The sequence below is a fragment of the Anser cygnoides genome, chromosome 17 (assembly GCF_040182565.1).
Source record: "Anser cygnoides isolate HZ-2024a breed goose chromosome 17, Taihu_goose_T2T_genome, whole genome shotgun sequence".
Lineage (NCBI taxonomy): Eukaryota > Metazoa > Chordata > Aves > Anseriformes > Anatidae > Anser > Anser cygnoides.
Window position 1 is genome coordinate 6,443,626 of NC_089889.1, and position 25,882 is coordinate 6,469,507.

The window sequence follows — 25,882 nt, forward strand, 5'->3', positions numbered from 1 at the left end:
CATTGTCCGCACTCGCTTTGATTTTTATTTATTGATTTGCTTCACTCTTGCCTCTAGTTTCTTGCCTCTACTACCTTAGTTTGCCTGGATCAGTTTTCCCTAGCAAAACCCCAAGTCACTGACAGCTTCTTCTATTTGCCCGACACAAGACAGTTTTGGTTTATTTTGTTTTGTTTTCCAATTCAGCAGCATTATTTAACTTTTCTGCCTGTCCTGGCAACTTGCTGGCATTACGTTCTTTCACAGAGCTCTGCCTTCAACTCTGAGGATGTTTCAAGCCGTTTTGCTGGTGGCTTTTTTCTTGAAAGTACAGTTGCCACTGCAGGAATCAGCATGTTTGTGACACCTCCTCTGAGCACCCGGTCCCAGCAGTGCGTTGTGTCAGTTTAGCTGGGTAGGTGGCTTCCCTCTCTGCACGAGATCTTGTCTTGCACTCAGGACCTACATATTCACTTGGGGGTTGGTGAAGTTACTTCTGTATGATCTCTGCCAGAGCTTTCCAAACATGCTTCATTAGTAAGCTGGAGCTGTTGTGTCTGAATCTCCATCCAGCCAGGCTGCAGCACGCTCCACAGAGGGTTGTGGACAGCTCTGGTCACTCGTACTGTAAGCATCCTGAAAGTCAAGGAGAGATCACAGTTTTGGCAGCCAGTGCTTGTGGTGGGTATGGAGGGATGCTTAGCAGTGCGGGGTTCCTCATTCTGATTGCTGAGAGAATCCCTGCGTACGCACTAAAAGTACCTGTGTCAATCAGTTATTAGCTTCCTTTTGGCTAACGGTATGAGGGCTTGTGTTTTGTGCAGCCAAATGAACTTGAGCACTGAAAAATGTTGTTTTCTCTTCCCTCTCTTGTTTTCCTCTTAACTCTACTTTGCCTACAGCTATTTTGTTTCAAGCTATTAGTTATCTACTTCAAGGTAAACTGGTCTATTACATATTCAGTAGAGTTCAAAGAGACTAAGGTACTGTATAAAGACATGAATAACATTGTCAAGGAACAAAAATAGGCTGCAGTAGTCTCTTAGGAAACCCTTGAGTTTGGAGATGAGGTGTCTGGAATTGCGTGTGGATTGTGAAGTTAGGGAAATTGGAAATAGGCCACAAGTAAACCAGTCACTCAAATGAGAATGGTATAAAATGTTTATAATGCTTGAAGCAAACTACTTCAGGACTGCTTTATTGCTATTTTTGTAAATATTGTGATAACAGTTACCAGTTAAAGCTCAGAAAAGAAACATTGCTGTAATGTGAAGCGAAGCCGAATTTCCGAGTATTCACATGTAGTCAATTATTGCCTTGACCTATTCACAATAGAAGAAGGGCAGAGAGAGAGGAGAAGATCACCTGCTTCTAATTTGGTTATTTGGGATTTTAATGTATTAGTTTCTATTCTGATCACGGTAAGCATTCCTTGTATCAAATGATGAAAGTGTCAGACCAGGTGGAGCAGAAATTATGACAGGGAAACTGATTTCTCCAGTTGCCTTGAAATGGCAGCTGGGGGAATGACAGGCTTTGAAATGAGGAGCCTATCTACAGTGCCTGACTTGAATTGTTCTGAGCAAGGTGTTGAGCAGAATTCTCTCAGGTACAAGCTGGTAATTTGAAAATTTCTCGGAGTGTGGTATGTTTTGCTTAATTCGCTCAATTGTAGTCAGAATTACTCGCTGAACATGAGTTGAGCAAGGGCCTGCTCTATCATTAGGATTAATAACTTTTGTCATTTTTTCCAGCCCTTTACATGCAAAAGACTTATTTCATAAAGTACAGAAATAATTTGTATTAGCGCTATTTCATTTTGCTGTTTTACTTGAGGTTCTAATCTAAATAGCACAGTTCAAGGAAGAAAGTGACTTGAAAACTTAATCTTGAATATCAGTAAGTCCTGATTGTATTTTTCTGGTTTATACCTTTTTAAGCAAAGGGATAAATACATAAAAAGTTATCTGTTAGTACACTTTTTTTTTTTTAGAAAAAAATTTTTCTATAAACTAAAGATGAAAACCTCAGGAATATACCTAGTTAAGCTGAGAGTCTTAATGTGTATCCCAACTTGCATATATACCTTTGGGGGACTGTATAGGCCTCTATTGAATAATATTAGATTTGTGTTTTTGAAGATGTGAGCCTGACTTACGCGCGCTTTACATAATACTAATGCAGCACCGTGAGGATTTAAAGCAGTCGTGGGAGGTTAGATTGTTATTGATTTAACAACTATTTTCTTAAGATGGATGTATTTCTCATACTTTCTTGAGTCAAAAATGTAAGATGATTGTTAGTTCTTATCTTCCTTGCTGTTGTACTTGTTATCCAGCATTTCGACAATATATACATATATAGGTGTATATATATAGGCAAGATTAGTGAGTAGGATATCTTAAGTTTCTTTGCCAGAACTGTGTATTTACATGGCATGCGTAACAGTAGATGTAACCCCCTGTTTAGTATAAAAAGCTATAAAGATCTAGAGATGCTTATGTATTGTCTACACACGTAGGACTTTCTCAAATTAAAAATTCTTATGCAATTTTCAAAACTGAATGATGATGTTCTTTATTTACCTTTGATTTCAGAGTGTCAGTAGTATACCATGTCCTGTGACTGCAGTCAGAACTTTACCTACCTTAGAAGTTAAACAAGCAGAAAGGCCTTCAAGCAAAAGCAAGGATCCTCCTAGGGATGAAGAAAAAGACAAAAAAAGAAAAAAACACAAGAAAAGATCTCGGACAAGATCTCGATCACCTTTCAAGTATCATTCTTCATCTAAGTCCAGATCTAGATCACATTCAAAAGCAAAGCACTCACTTCCCACTGCCTATAGAACTGTCAGGCATTCAAGGTGGGTTTGGAAACCAACCATATTCTCTAGAGTTCTGTGTGAGCTAATACTGGAAATGTTTTTGCACTTCTTTAATTACATAAGCATCTTCTTACCCATTACAAGGGATATAGTCACCCTGAAGACAGTGAGAAAATATCAAATATGGAAAATCTCTGAAAATATTTTTGATGAAATAGTCGTTAATTTCTAAATACATAGTGCAGAATTTACACTGGCAAATTTCACTCTGGTCTGTGAAATACCTGGTGATACTATGTAGGAGTGTGATTATAACAAGAAGAGGAGTTTGTGGCTATTGCTCTGGTATAGTAACAGTATTAAAACATGAAATAGAGAACTAGCTGGTTGAACAGCAAAGCTCAGAAGGAAAGCAAGCAGTTGGGTAGCATGTGAAAAGATGTGATGGATGAATGGCAGGAGAGAGATGACAGGAATCAAAGAAGGTTGAAAGCAGAGTTGTTGTGGAACAGAGACCGTAGAAGAATGTAGCCCACTGCAGTTGGGCTAAATTTGACCATTAATGAGATTAAATGCATTATGTTAATTATATGGCTATATATATTATGTTATATTAATACTGTTAATTACATCTAAGACATTTGGGTCTAGGAACCTTTAAAGATTGCTGTCTGTAAACTTCTGTTGTATCTTAATTTCCTTTCGCAGAGCAGTTGCTGTAATCAGTCAGAAGGGCATGTTCCTGGGGTTGTAGTCTCTGGATCATGCTACAGAATATCCAAACAGTATTTCAGTAACTTGTAGTTCAAATGAATTATGCATATTAATACTACCATAGCTGTATATGTATCTGATGCACGCAGAATTATGTATTACCTCTGTGGACATGCCAGTGATTTAAATGCTTCTTCTATAGAAACAGCTGGTTCAGCTATGTCTCAGTTTTTTTTCTAGCCGTTGATGATGATGTGACAAAACTTCACATATATTTAACAAAGTGTCTAACTATGCTAATATATGTGTTAACGCTTTAAAACTTGATATTTTATACTAGTTTTCTTAGGTTAAATACGATACTTCACTGAAGACATCTCTTCTACTCAGATATGAAAGAAATGAACATAACTTGATTTGGGTTTAAACGATCAGTCTGGCACAATGCTTATTTGACTGCTTTTGACAAACAGGTGGTCATGATACTTTGTATGTTATTACATGCATTCCAAAATATTCTGGTACCATTCCTTTTTTGTACATACCAGTGTATAAAGGGAATGATGCTGAATGAAGCTTTCATTGTTTAGTGAAGTGAATACGTGTCTTCTCAGAGTGGAGGATATCTTGAGGAAAAGTCTTGTCAGGTGAATCACTGATCTTTTCAGCTCCCTGCCAAGCTGTATCTTCACTTGGAACTCCCATGTCGGAACTCCCTTGTCTCTTCATCCAAGCTATGTCATGTATGTTCCTCTACTGTTTTATTGATAAATGGTGAAAACAAGAAGAATCATCAAAGTAATGATTAAAAAAATAATAATCTTTTCTGGTACCTTGAAAAAGAATCATCTAAGAAGATTCTTATTAGTACTTCAGTCTGCTACTCTGTAGGTTAAAGATAATCCTGCATCTTGCATGAGCTTGCATCCGACACTAACCAGATTAATGACAACCAAGTCAGATGTATATTGAGATGTCTCCAGTGACTTCATGGTGATCTGAGGATATCTCCTCCTTTATCAAGGCCTGAATACTTTCACCAACTGATTTACATTTGGTTCTGCTAGTGGAAAGACCGAACTACTGTATTCTGAAGTCCAACACACATATCACAGACACTCTTATTTTTTAGTGGATTTTTTTTCTTGATTGGCCAGAATTCAGGTGGTGGACATACTACGCAAAAGTCACCAAAAATAGTTAATCCGATGGAGCTAATCTTTGTGTGCCCTGTAGAATATGCTTCCTGGTGCAAATCAATTAATAGATGCATACTAGCCCTAACATAATGGATGACACCTAATTAAATCTGGATGGATTTTTCCTAGATCAACTGTTTGAATTGTTCACCTGAGAGGTCCAATAAGCTTGATGCTGGCTGGCTGAATTTTAAAATTGTTTCAAAATTGCACCACATCTTGCATTGAGAACATTTTGCACATCTTAAAATTTGACTAGTGTTAAAGCTGAACAGGAAAGGGCTCTCATTCATCCTGTTTTCTGATTTGAGAATGCCAGTTCAAACCAAGGTCTCTGGAGGGTCTCCCATTCAGGAAACCATTGTTTCTGGGAGCTTAAGGCAGTATCATCAGTGCTGAGTTATTGCCCTTTCACTTTGAGGTTTCTGCAGGTCGTATGAGAAACTTTTTGACAGGAGACCTGTTATATGTCTAAATTTATTATCTACAGCATTCTCACTGTGACTAAATCTAAACTTCTGCTTGAGGGCTTCCTGTAATTAATAGTAATTAATACCTTCTTCCTGCATATTATACTAAATATAACGACTGTTGGTTTACTTTAATGGAAGAGTATTTTATCACTTTAGAGTTTTTCTTATATACTAGTAAGGAGTAGTCTGGTGGGAGTACGGTAAAAAATTTGAAATGGAAAAAAATCTATATAGTCAGTCAAGACAGCAAGTCTTATGCAGGATGGATTGAATGAATCCTCAGCTAGAAGACAAATTCCAGTGTTGCAAATAAGATGTATAAAGATAATTTTGAGATGGAAGATGGAGTACTGTGTCCAGCTTCGACCATGACACTTCAGAAGGATGTTGACCAGCTAGAGGAAGATTGGAGTGAATCAGCAAAAATTTTCATAAACTAAAAAAAAAAAAGGTGGGGTAGGGAGGAGATTTAGAATTATGACTTTGGAAAAACTGGAGAAAAATTAAATGAGTCATCATGTATGCTAGAAAGGTGGGAATAGAACATTCTTCTTCAGTCCCTGGGGTTAGGATGAGAAGTAATGGATTTAAATTAATGGAAGAGAGACTAGAAAGCTTTTTATAGTTTCTCAGTGGTTAATACAGCTTGTGAAAGCGCCATCATGGGAAATTTCTGTATTAAGAATGATGGTTTAGAGAGTATTGAATAGTCTGATTTCTTTAAGTCTTTTCTAGCTCTGTATTTTTAATTAGGTCCTTGAAAAATTATCCCCATGGTCTCACATTGTACAAGAAATGATGGCGATAGTTAGCCAGGCTTTACTGAAAGTGTTTGATAATCCTTAAAGTACTCAGTTTGTTTACAAAATCAAAGTTCTTGCCCCTGAAACTGGAAAGGTTGTAAAATAATTAAGTAATCAAGAGTGGGAGGCTGATTCATAACCCATTCAGATACTGACATGTTTTGTCTCTCAAATGTTAAGGTAAAAATAATGCCTTGTCTTAGTACTTTTCCCAAAAGAAGCAAATGTTGGTGCCTAGCTAGAAGAGATACAACTTTTCTTAATTTTCAACACTAAATATATAAACATAATTTCATTTGTTGCCTTGCCTTGTTCAAAACATGGCACCTTTCACGTCTCTTATGTCTTTAGTTTTCCCAGTGCTTGATGCAAAATGTGTAACTTTTCTAGATTCCTAAAACACTGGATGTTACAGTTTACTGCTGAATAAGTAGTTATGTAAAGAGTCATAACCACCTGGGATAAAGCTGTGGACTATTTGCAGCGGTTACTGTGTTCATCTTTTATTAATTGGATGGTGCCTAGAGGATAGTCTTTATTGTCTGGTTATTGATGCTAAATTATATGGGAACATTCCTATTTTGAGTAACTTTGCTTTATTTGAAGGTCTCAATCTAATGTAGTGTGTTGGAGATTTTGTTGCCTTATTCCATCCTGGACTAGATGTATATGCTAACCTGCAGACCACAGTATAGAGCAATTATTGGTGCAGTAGACTGGAAAAAAAAAAAAACTAGAATTTTCTTTCTGTAGTACTGCTACAGATCACATTAATCAAAAAAATGGAATAACAAAGATGATCTTTTTTGTAGTAATTTAATTGATAACTTTCCTAGAGAGTAGTTTGTCGGGCTTGAGGGGTCTGTACAGTGAAAAAATATGTTTTAGATTTGAAGCTATTTAAACTGTTATATTTAAATTACCTGTGACAACCAAAAGAGAGATGCGTATTCCACAATTTCTCATTAGACTACATTGCGTTTGGATGATAATGAATAGTGAACGACCTCTAAGTTGTAATAATGACCACTCACCATGTGCCCTGTATTTGGGAACAGTCATAAAAGTCTTAGATTTTGAGAGATTTCCATGTGGACACTCGATGAGCTTCTCTTTAATGCTTTGAGTAGTTACTGTTTAATCATATAAGTTGTTTCAAAAAATAAGATTACAACAAACTATATACTGATTTTGGTTTCTAACAAGTTAATAGGGAATGAGATGTAGGAAGTGAAGTTAAAGATAACTTTACAGTAACTGTCTTTGCCGTCTTTGTTCAAGTGATGTTCAGCATTCTTGTCAAACTTTGTTTTTGGTTTTTTTGGTTTTTAATCACAATTAGTTTTGGAAATCATGGAAATAATCATTGCAATATACTTCTGTACTGTTTTATATCACTTGTTTATCGTTTGGTTTTGCATTGTTAGAGGCATAGACACTGCTTCATTTAAAAATAGGCCTTGGTAAGGTACAATTTTGTACAATTTGCATTTTTTTTAGTATTTTCTAATGCAACTTCAGCAGTACTAAAGTTGGAAAAATATGTTCAAATAACAGCAAATTAATTCAAAGCATGTCTTGGATATTCATTATTCTGGGTAGCACAACCAAGCCTGTTTAACAGAAACAAGTTTAAAGAAAGTAGTTTTGCAAGGAACCCAGATATAGTGCTTTTATGGAGCCATGTGCTACACTACAAGAAATTTCTTTGTGTAAATGAATGCTATTTTCTGAACCAAAATTTGCCTGCCAAAGTTAGTCCCACAAAGCTCCTGGCCTAGTATGGCTTTAATTCTAGATCAACATGACAGGTTAAAGTTAAATTTAAGTCATAGAAACAGTAAACAATGTACAAAAACACTGTAAGGTATTTTAGCATGGCTTGCTTTGGAGGTGTTAGTCCCAAAGAGATAACGACTTATTACACATCAGTAATTAAGGTCAAAGGTGAGGCACATCTGTTAAATCTGTCTTGGCAAACAGCCTTTGGTATCTTTCGGTCATCTCTAGTAAATGATTCATGGTGTCTTTCTTTTAATCAGCTTCAAAGCACCATAAAAAGTTAGATGTGAATTGCATCTGATAGTGCTGCTCTTTAAAGAAGTGTAAATTGTCAGTCCCTGGAGTTGTAGGTTTGCTGTTCTAGCTGGGAAGTTTGATTTTGAAGCTGATGGACAGTAAGTGTAAGAAATGACCGTGTTCATCTGCATCTCTGTTTTCTACCAGTAGATCTTTTTAGCACATGATCTAAGCTATTGATGTCTTTGTATGTGTGAGTGTGGTTTGTGTGTGTATGAGAGGGGATGGAGAGGCGCTCATTAGGTATTGAATGATATGGTTCGATGACGTTTGGATGTTCATTTTGACCTAAAGTAGAGATGGAAAGTCTAAACTTCTGTTGGATATTGATCATTTTCCTTTATACTGTCTAGTAACAGAGTAGTGCTAAGCCACATACTGAATTACCCAGTAACAAACGGTAGTAGTGGCATGCTTCATTAGTGGGTCACTTTTCAATAAGTTTGAGAAGAATGCTTCAGAATGCTTGTGTGAGAGACTGGCTTTTTGCCTCAACTGCAGAAATTTGAGAGATTTGGAAGTAACTGCTCTTTGTTAGTTCCAAATCAATTTTCTTATTGCAGAGGTAGTGTCTTTTCACTTAGTTTTAATTCCTGTATGGTAATGAGACATGCCAAGCTTTGTAATCCTTTGAACTTTTGGGACCCTTCTAAACACAAGTTCTGTTGACTTGAAAGGAATAGAGTGTCTTAAAATAATAGTGTAATGAAAGTAATAATTGTTGTATCAAAGTAAAACTGTTAAGCTGTTTGTAATTGTTGAAACTAATGGCCAAGTTCTTAACGTTTGGTGGTTGGAAGAATGTTGTAGAACCAAAAAACATCATATCTGGTTCATAAAAATGAAGCTAATGCTTTTTTCTTTCTGATTGTTTGGACTTTTTTTAGGCTGGTCCATATAGGCATGTTTCACTAAGGTTCAGCTTTTGGTTAAGGGACTGAGCCTTTTCAGGAGTCTAGTTAATACCAAAACTAGCACATTTTATTCTGAATGTGAAGTGTGTGCCTCCGTATCACAGACTCACAGCATCCACAGGGACACTGAGCATGGAACCGAGTCTGAGCAACTCATCAATGGCAGCAGCAACAGAGCGGGAAAGTTATCAGGCAGCTTCGACAACGAAAAGATTTGACTGCTGGCGCTCTTTTGAGGGAAATCCTGGTAAAATGTCAAGGTGTCTGACTGACCCCAAACTTTATGATCTGTTGTTTTTTTTTTTTCCTTTTTTAATCCTTCTGAAAGGCCTGGTAAAGATCAGATTTCTAAGTGACAAAGCAGTTAATTTGCAACCCTTAACTGCCATTGTGATTATTTTTTTCGTTTTCAGTTGATCGGTTCTGTTGTAGGTATAAGAGAAATGGCTCAGGAGCGTGTGTGTATATACTAAATATATGGTGCAAGTCTGCAGAAGATCAGTGATTTCACAAATGGCTTCTCTTTTAGTCACTGCAAAAGAACGAAAGAAAATGAATGTTTGGTATACCTGGAGTGACATACCTATAGCAAATAAATAAGAAAGGCTTGAAAATAACAAATAAAAATCGAATGATTAGAACTATACACTTTAGTGGGAACAAAATTAACTGTTACTACCATGAATTTGGGTTAGATTTGGGGCTTAGGTTTTTTTCTTTCTTTTTTTCAAGCTGGGTCCCTGTCTTGTCCCCTTCTCAATCTCCTCCCTGTCTCCCTTCCATTCTTCAGGACTTTCCTCATTCAAATTATTTGGTTATTAAAAAATACACAGGTTTTTATTTGCACATCAACTTAATTGCAGATCACACAGAAAAAGAGTTAGGCTGTTAAGTTGATTTCTGATCTTAACTGGGCATGCTTTTTTTTTCATCTTGGTCTTTCTCTTTCTCTCTCTAGGAAAAATATTTCAAGTGAAAGTGCTAGTGCCAAACAATGCCGGTCGTGGGTTGTTGGTCACTTGCACAGGTGAAAATATTAGCTGTGTTAGGATTATTCTGCAGCATCAGGAACAAATTTTCCTGGACTTGTCAGAGCTAGAGATGAACTGAAAACAAAAACTTGCATTTATCTCTGTGATGCAGCAGTTCTAAAAACATTCCATTAATTTGAGAAGGCAAGGTCAGGCCTGACAATTCCAGGCTTCAAGCCAAATTGGACTTCTGTGTACCATCATTAGTAAACTGTTGCCACAAAAGGTGACTGCACTGAAGTGGAACATTCATGCCTACTAATACAGACATTGATGTCAGCACACAATACTGAAAAAAAAATTGCTTTTTTTCCCCCCCCAGTGTTGGGAGTGAAAAGCAATGGATAACTACACCCTAAATGTGTTGGATGGGTAAGAAATTCATAAGCAACTGACAAGTCTTGGAGACTAAATACCCCATAATGATATAAAGTAGAAGTGAATGGTGTTACATTTGTGTTTGGTGACAGCACAATTCCACTGAAACAAAAATAATTATACAAATAATATAAGTAACAAAAAGCAAACTTTTGGGTGTTTTTTCCTGTTTAGGTCACGATCAAGGTCACCTAGGAGGAGGGCTCACACACCAGAAAGACGGAGAGAGGAAAGGAGTGTTCCAACAGCTTATCGCATCAGTAATAGTCCTGGAAACAGTAGGAAACGTGCACGATCCAAGTAAGTATAAGAGGTTATCTTCCGGTATCAGAAGACTTTAAATGTTGCCTGAAGTGTTGTATACTCCCTGGATAAAACTTAAAGCTTTGGGTTTCTTTTCATCTGGGGCTTTATTTTATTAGACAAATACATCTGTGGAGGAAAAGAAAAACCAGAAGCACTGATTATTGTTCTTTGCACGTTCTTGTATATGTTTGAACACTAAATGTTGAACCAAATCAATGAATGTTAATACAGTACTGTCTCCTAGCTGTGAAAGTTCAGATTTTATTTGGACTCTGAAGTCTTCGGTCTGTTTTTCATGTTCCACTTGTCCAATCGATACGACCTCCACAGAGGCCATATACTGGTGTTAGGTTATTCATACCAGTATCTGAAAGTTGCTTGACCACTCACAGTATCTGCACAAATAAAGGGAAAATCCAGTTTAACAAAAAGTCTGCTTTATGTTCAACCGTTACTTTACTACCTGAGTGGAATGTGAAATCCAAAATAAGTGGTGCCTTTTTTGAGACCACCTTGCATATAGTCTACCTGAACCTCCTATTGGCAAGATGGCATAACAACCATTACTTCATCTCACCAGTGCAGAATAAAAACATCTGCAAAATGTGTGCCCAAAAGGCTTGAAATGTTTTGTCTCTAATTTCAACATGGGAGGAAGTGAAAATTTTCATGCTAATTTTGTCATGTACAGCTGAAGTGTACACAAAACGCAGCACCTTAAGAGTTACTAAACTGAACATACAGATTCCTTCTTCGTATCAGTGAAGATTGTCTTTACAGGAGATATGGAAAAACATATTAGAGTAGGAAACAAGAGGTCACTTTCACCTTCATGATTTTTAAAATATTGGCATTGTTTCTTAGGATAACTTTCCATCTCTTAACAGCTTCTAGCTAATTGATGTATGGTATGTATGAATGAGAACTTTATCAGTATACTTCAACTAATTCAGTTTTTCATACTCAAAAGTTGAGATAAAAATAGAGGTTTCTGTGGAATTCAGCATGCAAATTGGCTAAGCAGAAAAGATCCAATATATAGAAGCTTAGAATGTTTTTCTTCCTATAAATACTTGCAAGAATCGTTTCACAGTCCTGTGATGTTCTTTCATGCAGCGTTGGTGTGCCTGCTGCTTGACCATTTGATATTTTAAGCTATAAATCATGTTGAAAATTATGCTATTCAAAGTGCTAAATTATGATTGGAGTTTTGAAATAAATGAGACTCCTCTTTAAACAATATTGTTTATATAGGTAGAACTTGAAAACCTTTGTTAGGCCTCAGACAAGAAAACAACACTACACAACAACATATGGCAGTAAAAGCAAAAAAGTAGACTGAAGAAAGAATATTGTAGATAAACATAGTTGAGGACATTTTGCAGCTCTGACTGCAGAAAGCCTAGCTAGGACTGACATGTTAAATGTCAAGTAAAAATGTAGATAGATGCTGTGGTGCACCATTTTTCCTGATCTTCATTTATGGAGTAGGTTCTTCGCAGTGGGTGTAATGGAAGGAAGGTTTGGGTTCATGATCTTTTAAAAGCCACTTAGTTTACTTAGGCTTTCTGTTAGGAAGTAATGTATATTTTGCCTGATAGCCAAATGCAGATTTGAATCGTACATGGCAGCCGTCAGCTAAGTGCTTTTTGTTAACCACAGCTAAACAAAGAATAGGCAGGCTTTGGAATCCTGTATCGTCAGAGGACTGAAAAGGACCCTAGACATAATAAATACTGCGGTGTTTTAAACTGCTTAAGGCATTAATCTGATACCTGTGGTGATGCTAGCATTGCTGGTAAATTTGTAGGTACATTTCCAGAAGAAAATATGTAAGAACTAGGAAGCTATGCTTTGTCTTCTCTGTGAATTTAGTGGCTTACTGCTTAACAAAATAATGTTTATTTCAGAATAAATGTAACAATTGTTTTTTCTGCTTATCCTGTACCTTGGATGTCATCATAGTTACTTGAATAAGAATGATGTAAATCATCTTAATCTGTAATCATCTTAATCATTTTAATCTAACTCATCTGCAGTGAATTGCTTTCCACAGAGAATGTGCATGGGTCTTCATGCTAGCTATTGTGCCTAGAAAAAATATTGTAAAAATAAGCCTGGTTTTAGCATGTGGACCCTTTTAAAACTAGAAAATTGATAGACAATTTCATTCAGCATTTATAGTGTTTGTTCATTATAATCTGAGATTAAGAACACTGAAAAAGCCTACTCTAAAATATTCTAGCACCATGAATGTTTGCTGAGATTTTCAAGAGTTAAATATGAAATATATTCACTGCCTGATTACCTTATGTTTTAAGAAATTGAGCAATTACAGTACATAAGCAGCTAGTCAAGGAATAACCAGCTTTGTAGAGGATTTTTATTTTCAAAATTATGGGAATATTAGAGGCCAATAGAGCTGTGTTTTTGTGTGTTTTTTCCCTGCCATTTAATGATTATTTATGCAGGAAAAGAGTAAGGTGCATTTTGTAATTTAAGTCTTGAATGCTGACTTCTATATAAAAAAAATCAGATACTCATATGATAAATTCTAAGCATTGTAATTATAGAATATTTATGTGAGTATTTATTATAGCATATTTGCCTTTAAAGTAGAAAATTTCACAAGAAAATGAAAATAAAGGGATCAACAATGTGGTATTTAAAAGATGGGTCTAAGGTTTACAATGTTTTAAGGTGTGTCAGAAGCCTCAGAAACTTACTTTTCTGTTTAGACTTCTAGCAGAGCATTTCTAGTTCTTTTTGAACTGACCTTTTTAACCTTGTGAGCTCTAAAAATGGAAGGTATGCCAGCACCCCCAGCAGAGAAAGCTAGAGAGATGTGCCTGCAGTAAGGTATTGCCTAAAAGCTAAGTTAGTAATTCTGATTACAGTAATATCAATACTGGTATGTAAATCTTAGACGTAAATCCATAAACAAGCGTAAAGGCTTTGATAGTTTCATCTGTAGTATATTAGTAGTTGAATTCTCTTTGAGCTTAATGCTTCATATAAGGCAACCTCTGTTTTCCGCCTTCTGTCAATAGTAAATACATCAGATACCCTTAGTCATTTGTTCCATTCTCTTAGAAGCAAATGTTTGTATATAAAATTTCCAAGTCAGGAATGGTTAGCGCTTCAAACGTCTTGCTAGGTGAAGGTTTGCTTGCATAGTATACAATAGCTTGTTTAGGGTTTTGAGTCTGCAGTATGTTGAGTTATGGAGTGGATTACTGTAGTAATCGTGTTTTTAAAAAGCAAGCAAACCGTGGATTTACCTTGTAGATTTTTTTCAAAGCTATAGTTACATGGTTTGCTCCTTTATGGGCTAAAAAAATACAGGGATATATAAATTATTCTATTTCTCATTATATGTTAGATGCAGGATGTTGTTTGAGAAGGAACTTCCCTCTAGTGAGGTTATTCTGCAGATCTTCAATTAGAGACTTTTCATTGTCATCCTTTAAAGTATCAAATACTGCCGCCTAATTCCTCCGTACCTGAGAAATAGTATTCCAAGTGACAGCCTTAGATACTAGTAGTTCTCCTATCATAATTTATTAAAAGGAGCTTCTGAGACATTGTTTTGCACAACCAGAGAAGTGCAGTATTGGGGTAAGAAATACAATATTGGGGTAAGACTTGAACGCTTGCTTAGTGCACATGGAAAAGTATCCTGGGGAAGAGCGCTACGTAATCCTTTAGAGGTGTGAAAAGTACCTTTCACTGAGCTAGTTTAATACTACTGTAACTATCCTTCAATAAAATATTTCTTCTCGCAGAAGTCCCCATGAAAAGAAGAAGAAGAGGCGGTCTAGATCACGTACTAAGTCCAAAGCTAGGTCTCCTTCACCAGCTGTGTCACCAGGCAAACCATCCACACACAAAAATTCTGTGCATTCAGCTAGTGTCTCTCCTGTGGAGAGCAGGGAATCCAGCCAGGAACGCTCCAGGTAATACACTTTCTTAGTAGGATAATATTGCACTGCTTGTGTTTCTTGACTGTGAATGTGTCTTTTGACCTAATTGGTATGGTGAGGAGCTCTGTATGTACGTATATTAAAAGTAGAAGACGCTGATAGGATGGCCCTTTGTACATCAGTCTAATGATGAGCTTGGATCTCCATTGCTTGACGGAGTTTTTACGTAATCCAGTGAAATTTTAGGATCAGATTTCAAAACCTGGAAAATATGTTAACACTACCTCTGCTACATTTACATTTAAGTCAGGAAAGCACTGTACAAATTTAATTTGTCAAAGAAGTTTTCATGTTATGTATGAGATGAAGTGTGATCCTTTTGAGTGTAGAGAACTGAAGGTTCTGCTCCTTGTTCAAGTATACCTTGACATACTCCTACAATAAAACTTACATGTAAAATTCTGCAGTGTGATTCTAAGTTAGAAAATGCTAACTCTCACTAAATGGGGTAACTCTGAAGTAGAATTTTAACAGAGTGGTTTGAATTTCAATGTGTTTGTGAGATTCGCAGTTAAATTATTTCCACAGAATACAATGCAGTCCTGTCCAAAATCCCTAGCCTGCTGTTGAGATTTGGTTTTGTCAGTTACACAGGAGTGAGTCTTCTGACCATGACTTACCCTGACTTGTGGTTGAATGAGAGAACTGTTTATTAGTGTATGAGAGAATCGTACAATAAAGCTCAAAACTCTGATGGTGAGTGAAATTCATTTTGAAAACGTAAGCTATAAACTTTTAACACGGATTTTTACTTTTTTAGGGGAGTTTCTCAGGAAAAAGATGGCCAAATCTCTTCAGCAATCGTGTCTTCAGTGCAGAGTAAAATCACTCAGGTACAAATAAACAAATTCAAATTAGTGGCCTAATGGAGTGTGTCCATCATATTGTAATCTCCATTTAATACCTTGTACAATTCTGAGCTTCACATATGGTATAGAGACATGTTCATTGTCATTCTTAATTTGTTTGCTTATGAGAAAAACAATTTTGTTGCTTCCCTAGCAGCTTGATCTTTAGAGGGTTGACTAAACTTGAAATGAAAGTAGCTAAGTTCATTGCAATGCAGTATATCCACTGTTAAGATATGAAAGTCCACATTATGCTAGAACAATACACAAACAGCAGGTATTACTGAGAGCCCGTCTTGCTATGTTGTGCTCTTAAGTTTCATGGAAGAAGGAACAGAGGAACAGCTTGGCAAAGGCTAAGCTTGTGGTGTTGACGATAGAGGAAAAATATGTCCTCTTGCAAACTAAAGTACTTGCTTTGCATTGAGCAACATCCACAACTTAGTCTTACCCTTGTTGCTGTTTGTCTGTGAATTTTCGTTATGATTTTGTTGATATGTTCAAGTCTGCTGTGACTCATAGCATAACTATTTACAAATAGCTGTATCAGGTATATGCATTGATACAGCGTGCAGTAATTAAATGTTAACATGGTTTTAAGATACCCATCCTCTGTCAAAGTAATTCCATTTCTTTTTTAAAAGCTACTGCCTGGTATCACAGGCCCAAGGCTAAATATCTGATGGTCATGAATCTATTTTATGTGACTGAAGCATAAACTAGCCCTTTCATGCAGGTTTTTTCAATCACATGCTTTAGCTCTGTTCAAGGCCTAGGCAAGTCTAATAATTTTTCTCTTATTTTCTACAGGATCTTATGGCCAAAGTGAGAGCAATGCTTGCAGCTTCCAAAAACATACAAACTAGTGCCTCCTGAGACCTGTTGAACTGACCATCAAGAAATTGTGAAAAAGAACAATATAAAAACTGCCTCATCTCAAATGTACAGCTGAGCTTAGCTCACTTGGTTCACAACTCTCTTGTCTAATATTACCAGAACTTGAGGAGCTAAAACCTATCTTTCTGTACAGAACTGTCTCCTTGAAATTTCATTGAATTTTTTCAGCCAGAATATCTTTGGAAAGTTTTTGGTTTTTGTAAATTGATTTTTTGACTAATTCTTCAGTAACATTTTATGATCAGCAGTCTATATGTGTATATTTGTAAATACCATGTTTCTGTGATAAAAGTATTACACAATAATAAAGAACGAAACATCTTTCATTAGCTACAGAGTTTTTGTGGAGTCCTTAATTGTTTGCGGTTGACTTCTGTTAGAAGTTCGTTTTCTTTTTCTTACATACTTTCTGCTTCTTAGAATAACAACTGTCTAGCTACCTTAGCCTGAGAGATACTTTTCATCTCCTTCAGGCACAGAATGATCTAAGAATGCTTGTTTGCCTTGATGTTAGTAGTGGACAGTTTCTGGACAGGGGACATAATTTTCTGTCCATCATTCAGAAGGGACTGTGAGCCCCCATTTGAGTTGCTGACCTTTTGAAGTCAATAAAAGCCTCAATGTCCGAACATGCTTCTCTCTAGTTAGCTACAGAGCGTATGTTTTTGAGGTCATACTTACCAGAAATCCAGCATTCTTTTAATTTAACATCTTTCATGATGTTGAGGAAGATGCTTACTAACTTTTATGACACATACCAGTCAACACTTTCCAGATCTTTTCTTCTGAACTCAGTATAATTGTAGGCTTGTTCGTTATGCATTCCTTGCAGTACAGTGAGACTATCATTTTTTAATTGAAATATTTCTTTAAATGAGTGCAAAAAGGCAATCACTGAAGAGAAGATATAATTAAAAATCCCCAGATGCTCTTTCAGATAGGGCTGAATTTTTGTGACCTTTAGCTACTTTCATTTACATCTTCCTAAAGTGGTTGCTGTGTGTCCAGTTTAAATGGGTTAATACTAAGGAAGAAAATCTTGAACAATGTTTAGAGTAATAGATACTACTCTAAAATTATAATAGACAAAAGAAAGGATATGTTGTGCAGTGAATATATCTAGATAATAGCTCAGTTACACTATTGGGACACAGCTTTTTTTTTATCATACTTTAGGCAGATGAGACGTTGATTTCTTATCAATTGTAAGACACAAAGGTCTTCATACACAGTGTCTGAGGTGAGAAGGTTTACTTTTTCAGATGACATGGGACCGAATGGGCTTTCCATTTGCTTTTAATGGTGATAAGGGATGTCGAGGAGAACAGTATGAGAAACAAGGTAGCTAATTGCACCTTAGATACTTACTGGTATGATTGGGGTTTCCTTCAATTGATGATCAAATTCAAACCCAAAGTAACACAATGGTCCAAATGGGAGCTGATATGCCACTTGCTAGTGCTTTTCTCTTGGAATGAAAGAACAATATTTAAACTATTAGGACAACTAATAAATTAGGTTTCTTTTCAATTTTTGATCAATAACAATTAGCAGAGTTTACAGTCCTACAACAACTTAAAATGCTGTGTCTGGTACAGAGAAATTTGATGGTGCATGTAAGTTGTGATGAAACAGAGCCATCTAGCCAGTAATATATAATTGTGCTATCCACTCTTTACCTTTTTTAAAAGTTACCTGCAATGTTTTAACAAGCATAAAAATATTTTAACCAGCATAAATGAAATAAGATTTTCTCTATATATGTTGATGAAACAATACTAGTAGAGACAGAGGAAAAAAAGGACATAAAGTAGATTTCATAGGCAGCTGTTGTAGATTATGCAGTGTTAAATTTGCAGCAACTTTATTTTTCCATCCTAAACGCAGTTAAGTCTCACCATAGTTCAGTATTTGGCAGCGGGGATGGCAGTTGTTTGTCAAGTGATAGGAAAAAAAGCCTAAAAAGCCTTGATAAAATAGACTGGGCAGCTTGTTTTGCTGCTGCTTTGCAGATCTGTTCTCTTTAATAGGGTTGTTGCTTTAATAACTTCTTAAAATATTTTCCCTCACTGTGAGCAATTTTTTTTTTTTAACTTTTCTCTTTTGTGCTATGGAGTTAGGTGGAGCGTTTAGCTCCAGAAAAATTCAGATTAAACTGCATTTTTATACACTCTGTATTGTTTACTGAGCCTGGTTTGCATTTAGCATGCTCTCATGGGTTGTTTTTTTTTTTTTCCTCCAGGATTTAGAAAGTAGTGGTGCGGTGTGCTTTCTGGTTTTGTTTTTCCTATTTCCAACCAGAATGGACATTTTCACTTTTTGCCAATTGGAAGTTTTCAGTGCTTGTAAGCAGCTATCTTCCAATCCCTATTATCAGTTTCATTCAGAGCACATTTCTCAGTAGAGAGAGTCTGAAGAATGGCTTCTACTTCATCAGCTTTGCTGCTGCCCATCTGAGTATAATCTTTGTAATTTAAGGGGTTGATACCTAATAACTATTACTAAAGATGCTCTAATTTGAATGAGTTAGATGTGTAAACAGCTTCCTAATTGGCTGTTCAGCCAGTTGGTGGGTAAGCTGTTAATTACAAAATAACGTCAATCACTTGAGGATCTCAGTATATACCTTTTTATTTTTCCCTACAGGTAGGGAGACCTTGGTTACACTTGTAGGGCAGCTTCTGTCAAATTTTGTTAATGGTTTGGCGTTGAACTATTTGGCTCTACCAGGAAGCTGACAACCACTGAGATACACCTGCAGTCTCTTGGCATTGATCATGATTTCACATCAATTGTCACTTGTACCTCTTCATATCATAACATTTTGTTTGACACCAATTATTTTGGAACGTACACTTTCTCACTTATTAAACTTCATGCATTACAGACAACCGAGACCATGCTCTCAACTTTTTAATGGGACAACAAATGATAACATTAGAATTCCTGTTTTCCTGGATTTAAGGTAATGTCTGTTATCTTCTATGAAGAAATTGTGTTACCAAGTCCTCTTTAATTTAATTTCTACATAAATAAATCGAGTTTATCACATACTTCTCCCATTCCTACCAAGCAACTAATGACATGAAGTAAAGAAGTAAAAGACCTGTGGGTTGAGGTTAGTAAAGCATCCACTTCTTTACTAATTTTAATTTTGCCTCATTTTCTGAAAGCATTAAATACATCATTGCACTGGTCCAATGTTCTTATTTTCATTCGCTAAATTAATTTGGCTGTAACTTTATGAAGATTCATTTGAAATTCTCCAAAGTGCAGCTTTTAGAAGTTGAAACCTCAGTGTTTGATTTTTTTTTTTTCTGTTGTGATTTAACTGTGAGCATGTTGTGAATATTTTGTTTTGGTTTTAGACATACGCTCTTAGCACTGAAAGTGTAGTTGTATTAAGCATTACATATGAAGGGAAATGCTTTATTGGAGCAGTTGGTTGGAAATTAATACCTGCCTGCCTGCTAATTAGGTTTCTGTCTGTCTGGTGGACAGCTGGTGTGGTAGTGCTTTTGCTATTCTGTTTGTATCATAAAAGGATTCCTGATAATTCGTGATGCAAAGCATGTCTTTGATTTTGCCTTAATTTTTCCTGCTCTGGATTACACTGGATGTGAATGAAGGTGGGGAAATGCCCTGATGGATTTTGTGTAATCTCAAAGCAAATCCCTGATTGTTCGTAACAAATCCACTTTTACTTTCCTGTGAACTTGAAATTTCTATGGTATTAATTTAACACCTTTAATTTGAATGCAGATGATAATCTCTTGGCAACAATTAATCCTGAACATGTATCGTGATAAACATTGCAAAAAGCTCTGCCAGCCCATTTGAAAGTGATGGTGAAAATCTGCCATTTCTGGATTACTGCCATGCTGTCCTCGGGATATATAATATGACTTAGTGGTGGATGTTTGTTGTTTTTTTTGTGGGTTTTTTTTTCTGATACAGACAAAATTTCCACGCATGTAGATGGATGGTGACAGACTTATTTTTAAGACTGAGCACTAAACTGTGGATCTCTAAAGAGAAAGTATGAGTTCTTGATGGTAGTTGACAGTGTTATAAATGTATGGTAAGCTAAGGGAAACCCCAGTATGCAGGACTGGAGAAGGGCAGATTATGACTTCCCCCAAGCAACATAAAATGAGCAGCAGATGTGATACATTTCTTCAGTGAAAGTGTCACAGTTTGAGGATCCATGCTTTTTCTTGTCCAGCTTTTTGTAAAATACATTCTAAGGATGTGTTCTCCCAGGGAGAAGTCCTGTGTATGCTCGTATTTCCTCTCTTAAAAAGTGGGTTTGGGAGCTTCTTGTTAAAATGCAATCCAAAAATGTATATCTGTGGCTTTATTTATTAGGACACAGTGGCCTTGGTGACTGTAGGACTGTCTGTGAAGTTATTACTTCCAGTTGTATAACAGCTTTTTTTTTCCTACAGAAATGCCAAAACTTGAAGAAAACCTTAACTCTGATCAAGAATCAGGTCAGAGAGTTTGGCTTCATAAAAAAGGAAAAAAGTAATTTGTAGTCTCTACTTCTCCCTTCTGAAGTTCTAATAATTTAATTCATTTTCCAAGGATGATTGGTGAAAAGATGAGTGTTTTTACACCTTGAGTCAAGTAAGCGTGAAAGTATGTTTCAGCATTAAGTTATTGAAACAATCAAAAGTGTTGTCCACACGCCTTCAAGTGCCCTACCCTGTGCACAGTGAAAATTGTAAATCACCAGATACAATGATTAAAAGACTTCTATCAAAATCGTAAGATGTTGCATTAAAAAAAGATGACACAGGAAGCCTGTGTCACAGTCTTATTACAGCCCCCATTCAGCAAGCTAGCTGTGTTGGAAGAGAAAGCTATAGCAACCTGTCCTCAGTGAAACCTTCTTCCAGTGGATATTCAACACAGAGTGAAAAGGTAACTGCTGCAGAGGTGCAAAATCACTCGAGGGATACCTCTTATTCCCTTGGATTTTTATGGTAGGAAAGATATGTCGCATGTAAGTCTGATAGTATAATGACAGAGAGAGGACTAAAGGTTCTTTAGATGCCCCAATCTATTATTTTGTTTTATATTCCCAGAACAAAACATTTCATGTATTTGCATAATAAGAAGCCACCAGTTTACTCAGTTGAATCACGAATAGTGAAAGCCTTTGAGTTTGTAAGTTAATGGTTTTCTCAGAATTGCCATTGCAAAGAGAGAATAGATGATCATTATTCTTTTGTGCGGGTCCCTTATCTGTTTGGGTTCACGCTGTCCCTGTGAGTTGTGCTGCAATTTATCAGTGGGAAGATATTTCCAGCTCTTTTGCCTTGTCTCTGTCAGGGCCCTGAAGGCAGGAATAGACCTCAAGGGCCCTGACCAGCCTCCCTTGGGCCGCTCACCCACACCCTCAGACCCGAGGCTTGGTTTCAGCTCAGCCCTGGGCCTTCTGTCCCTAAGCAGGCCATAGGTACGTCCCTCTCCAGGCCCGTCAGAGGCCTCCCTGTGCGACCCGCACCCTGTTGGCCTGAATGCTGGCCCACAGGCTGACGTCCTTGCTTGTCCTCAGCCCGGCCTTGTCCCCGCAAACCCACCTGGCAGTCTCTGGGTTGGTCCCAGCGTCCGTGCCTGGGCTGAGGCCCCGGCGCTGCCAGCTGCAGTGCCGCGCTCAGCTCCTGGCTCCCTTCCTGCAGGGAGCAGTCAGCCCTTGCTGTGCCTTGGCTCTTGTCATTGTCCGGAGTTGTGGAGTCTCCATCCGTGGAGATGGTCAAAACCCAACCTCACATGGTCTTGAGCACCCGGCTGCAGCTCACCCTGCTCTGAGCCGAGGGCTCTGGTGAGACCGTCTCCAGACGTCTCTCCCAGCCTCAGCTACTCTGTGATTCTGTGTTGGCTAACGTCAAAGCTTGGCTATCTTAATCGGGATTGAAATGACTCTTGCCCTCCAGTCTGCATATTCTAAGTGAAGCTGTCCTGTGTGCCTCTGTAATAGCTTTACCGAGGTGTATTAACTCCAGAGGTGAATGCTCTCTGTCTTGCCACAATAGGCAATTTGAAATTGTCTCAAAGACTGAAAAAAGCCAGCATACTAAAGTAGCCTTTATTGAACTCCTTTCCCCTCATGAAAGATGCATTTTAACAAAATGATAATATGCTATGTAATCTGGGAGATCTAATAGCTGAACATAGGCAGCTTCTTAGAACGTGATCCAATTAAAACACTCCCCAAACCCCCACGTCCCCCTGCCAAAAACTTGCTGTGCTTTAAGCCTTTATGGATCACGTAACTGTTCGTCTTCGGTTGCATCTTCTGTTCATGCTTCTTGAACGCATGTAAGCTTATCTGTTGTTTTTTAATCAGGAAATGGTTGAAATTGACAGCCTCAAGCTGTCATCACGCACAAAAGCAACATGAGACACGTATCTATTAATCCTGCAAAAGGAGCACGTTAAATTCCTGCTGTTCGTAATCTCCTGTTGGAACCAATATTGGCTAATGACTTTAGTGGTATCACACTTGGCAAAAATTAAACACATCTTTCATCCCATCCTAAAGCTATTTCTATTTTAAGGCATAACAGATAAGGAGCCAAAGTGGACAAGGAGTGATATTATATGTTGAATTTAAGAGAATACTGTAAAAATGAGTGAGCTATGCTAGCAAATCTGATGGCATTTGTCCAGTGTGTTTTAACTGGCAAAGAGACAGTCAGTTCTGACAACCTAATGATTTTGATGGCACCGTGATAGTTTTTTGAGCATGGGTAGAATAAGAGATGTTGAAAACCTGTTCTTCTCATACTATGACAGTGAAAATTTGCTGGATATTAAGTCCAATGCAACTTTGCCAAAGAAACAAGTCTCAAATCTTTACAGGCAGATGCAATTCTGTGTTTTCTTCCCAGGATAATGACTACTTTACATGGAGCTTAGGGCAGCAGGCAGTGTGCAATCAGCTGCTTGCTTTACAGCAATGACTGAGCTACTGGCATTCAAAATCACTGAACTTTCTTCCCCCTTTTTGACAATCCTTCAAGCCCGCTGCAGAAGTTATGATTTAAGGAAGCTAAGAATATGTTTCCCATAGCATCTAAGTCACATAGGTTCTTCTTTTGTAGAGGACAAGTGGGTTGAATGTCATTTTGTAAGTAAGGGTTTGGTTTAATCATCTGTTTCTCGATTTGAAGCAATAGAGAGTTTGCTCTTCCTTTGGATAAGTGGGTGACATCTCACACGGAGGCAGAAACAGAAAGAGCTATTGAGGATGTGCACGGGTGGGAGACCTCTGCTCTGTGGACTGGCTGATCGGATGCGGCAGGAGAGTACTTAGTCTCCTCAAATGCTCACTTTTAAGAGACGGACTGTCTTGCTGCGTACAACGTGCTCAGGTCTGCACTGTCAGACAAACTCCGAAATATCACTGGAAGTTAGGTCATTAGTTATTTTGCTAACTTCTCAGTGTTTTCTTTTGACAACGCAGAAGAGTGCAAATGTGGTGGTCTTTTTCAAGCCACAAGCAAACACAAGATATTCAAGTATTCAAAGAAGTATTTTCTGCCTTTGTCCTTTAAGAATATGCAGGTACAGTAAATGCTACTCTTCATGCTTATATAATGGTTCTGTGGTGGGAAATCTCCTTACATCAGTGGTCTGACTGCATGGAAAGAGGGAGTAGATTATGTAAGTGTAAATTGTGCAGAAAGTTGAAAATGGTAATAATAGATTCAAATATGTGTTACAGATTGCATGTGGAAGCTTGTTGAGGTTCAGCCAAACAGAGCTTAGATCCCAGCTGGCATCATTTAGGAAAACAGACCACAGGTAAAATTGAGCCAAGTATGATGTCCAGTTTTGACTACAGTTCAAGATTGTTCCACTACTGAGCTTTTTCCTTTTTTCCTTTTCTCGTGGGGAAATACTTTCTTGGCCCCTTAAAAGGCTTGTGCCCAAGAATCGCCATGCAGTCTGTTAAATTTATTGCTCTGTTTGTGTGTAGGTCTCTGCTTTTTGCAGACCTGGATGAAAGTGGCTAGTCCCCACGTGCTTATAAACACCTTTATTCCTCGTTGTACCTGTTTTCCATTTGGCTAGGGACTCATTTGGTTCAGCTTTATCCTGGGCTTCTTGAAAGTGCCTGTCTCGTGCCAGAAGCAATGACATTTCTTAGGAAAGAAGTAGGCAAATGTGATACAATCAGCAGGCCAAACAGGTTGATGACCCTAATTCATGCTTAATTTTTGTGTTTCGAATAATAAGTACCCCAAATCTGTTCCAGCCCTGAACTTCACAGCCCATTCAAACCCCTTTGTTTTAGGTCTCTCACCATCTTAACACTGGAACTTTCAAGACCAAAGTTTTATAACTTTTAGCCCTTCACTAGTAATGAGTTTTACAACTTAATAAATGTTCCAGCAAAGTAGGATCTAGCTGCAATTTCTTTCAAGACACCGAAGAGTCACTGATTTCATTGTGGCATTGTCAGCAGTACAAAAGCAGCTTCTCAATAGTCTTCTATAAATGAAGTGTTGCCTTAAGAAACAGCTTTCCATTACCTGTTCTTATGCACTTTTTTTATCCATATCAAATAGTTTGAGTTCAACTGAAATCTCGTTCATTCGGTTAGAAAAAGCTTTCAATACCATTTCTATTGCCTAGACAGAAATTAGCAGTGGGAAGGCTTTGGAGAACCTCCCTGAAAATGCATGATCTTTGCAGAACGGACTGCCTGCAAAAAGCCTCCCAAACCCTCCTGTTGTTCTGACCATGCAGGCCTGGACTGCGAATGATCCGCCGGTATATAAAAATGACATGTCGACCACACTTGCTTTTCTCCACCTTCTTAGCGCTGTGTTTTAGTGCTCAGTGCATGGCTGAACTCTCCAAAAATTGTTCCAGTCAGCGTGTCGAATTATGCAGCGTTATGGAGCTAGGGGGCTATTTGCAGCTGTAATTTGGGTCACGTTTGTGGGTTTGTCAGTGTCGGGGTCTGGGGATGAAAGGACTCGGGATATTGCTGCGTCGCACGGGGGCTCGCTGGCTGCGGTACTCGGACACGTCGGCTGGTTCACACAGGCATGAAGCTTACATGACTGATGGACAAAATATCTTGCAGGACCATTTTGAGAAACCGGTGCTGATAGCTGAAAGGTTCAGGAGAGTTTAATGATTTTAAGAGGGCAGGGAGAGGTAAGAGTTAAAAATCTCATAAGAGTCTGTTTCATATGTGTGACTGCAGCCACAGCTATCTGAAAACCTGTCCTTATGAAGACAATGAAACGCATTACGATGTAAAGATGTTTCTTTCACAAAAGTCAGCAGCCTGCAAGCGGAGAGGAAGTCAATGCAATGAACAACAAATTGGATGAAATGTTTTTTATTCTGCCAACTGCTGATGTCATGAAATAACAAGGAAAAACGCTGTAAACACTGCCTGTAGTGAAGCACTGAATCACCAAATCTA

The 25,882-nt window shown here is 37.6% G+C and overlaps 1 protein-coding gene and 1 long non-coding RNA gene across 13 annotated transcripts in view; one reads left to right on the forward strand and one right to left on the reverse strand.

Annotated features, from left to right (window-relative positions):
- SFSWAP (splicing factor SWAP) overlaps nucleotides 1-16,757 on the forward strand; it is a 48,753-nt gene extending 31,996 nt beyond the window's left edge. For 7 of the 11 annotated variants that reach the window (XM_048063675.2, XM_013173438.3, XM_048063679.2 and 4 more), the window contains 6 exons: nucleotides 2,577-2,842; nucleotides 9,090-9,245; nucleotides 10,569-10,694; nucleotides 14,486-14,656; nucleotides 15,444-15,516; nucleotides 16,342-16,757. In XM_048063675.2, coding sequence (XP_047919632.1) covers nucleotides 2,577-2,842; nucleotides 9,090-9,245; nucleotides 10,569-10,694; nucleotides 14,486-14,656; nucleotides 15,444-15,516; nucleotides 16,342-16,407 — 858 coding nt within the window. In that variant the 3' untranslated portion in view covers nucleotides 16,408-16,757. Of the gene's footprint in view, nucleotides 1-2,576; nucleotides 2,843-8,958; nucleotides 9,247-9,943; nucleotides 10,013-10,568; nucleotides 10,695-14,485; nucleotides 14,657-15,443; nucleotides 15,517-16,341 lie in introns of those variants that run through there. The other 4 variants (XM_048063676.2, XM_048063677.2, XM_048063678.2 and 1 more) reach the window with 4 other exon arrangements.
- On the reverse strand, nucleotides 10,720-22,144 carry LOC106031208 (uncharacterized). 2 transcript variants are annotated; one of them, XR_007163327.2, is made up of 3 exons: nucleotides 22,017-22,144; nucleotides 17,797-17,896; nucleotides 10,720-10,826 (listed from the first exon to the last, which is right to left on the reverse strand). It is a non-coding gene; the product is annotated as an uncharacterized lncRNA (long non-coding RNA). The 2 variants fall into 2 exon arrangements; XR_010825438.1 differs by lacking the exon at nucleotides 10,720-10,826 and adding an exon at nucleotides 10,980-11,095.
- Nucleotides 22,145-25,882: the final 3,738 nt, after the last annotated feature.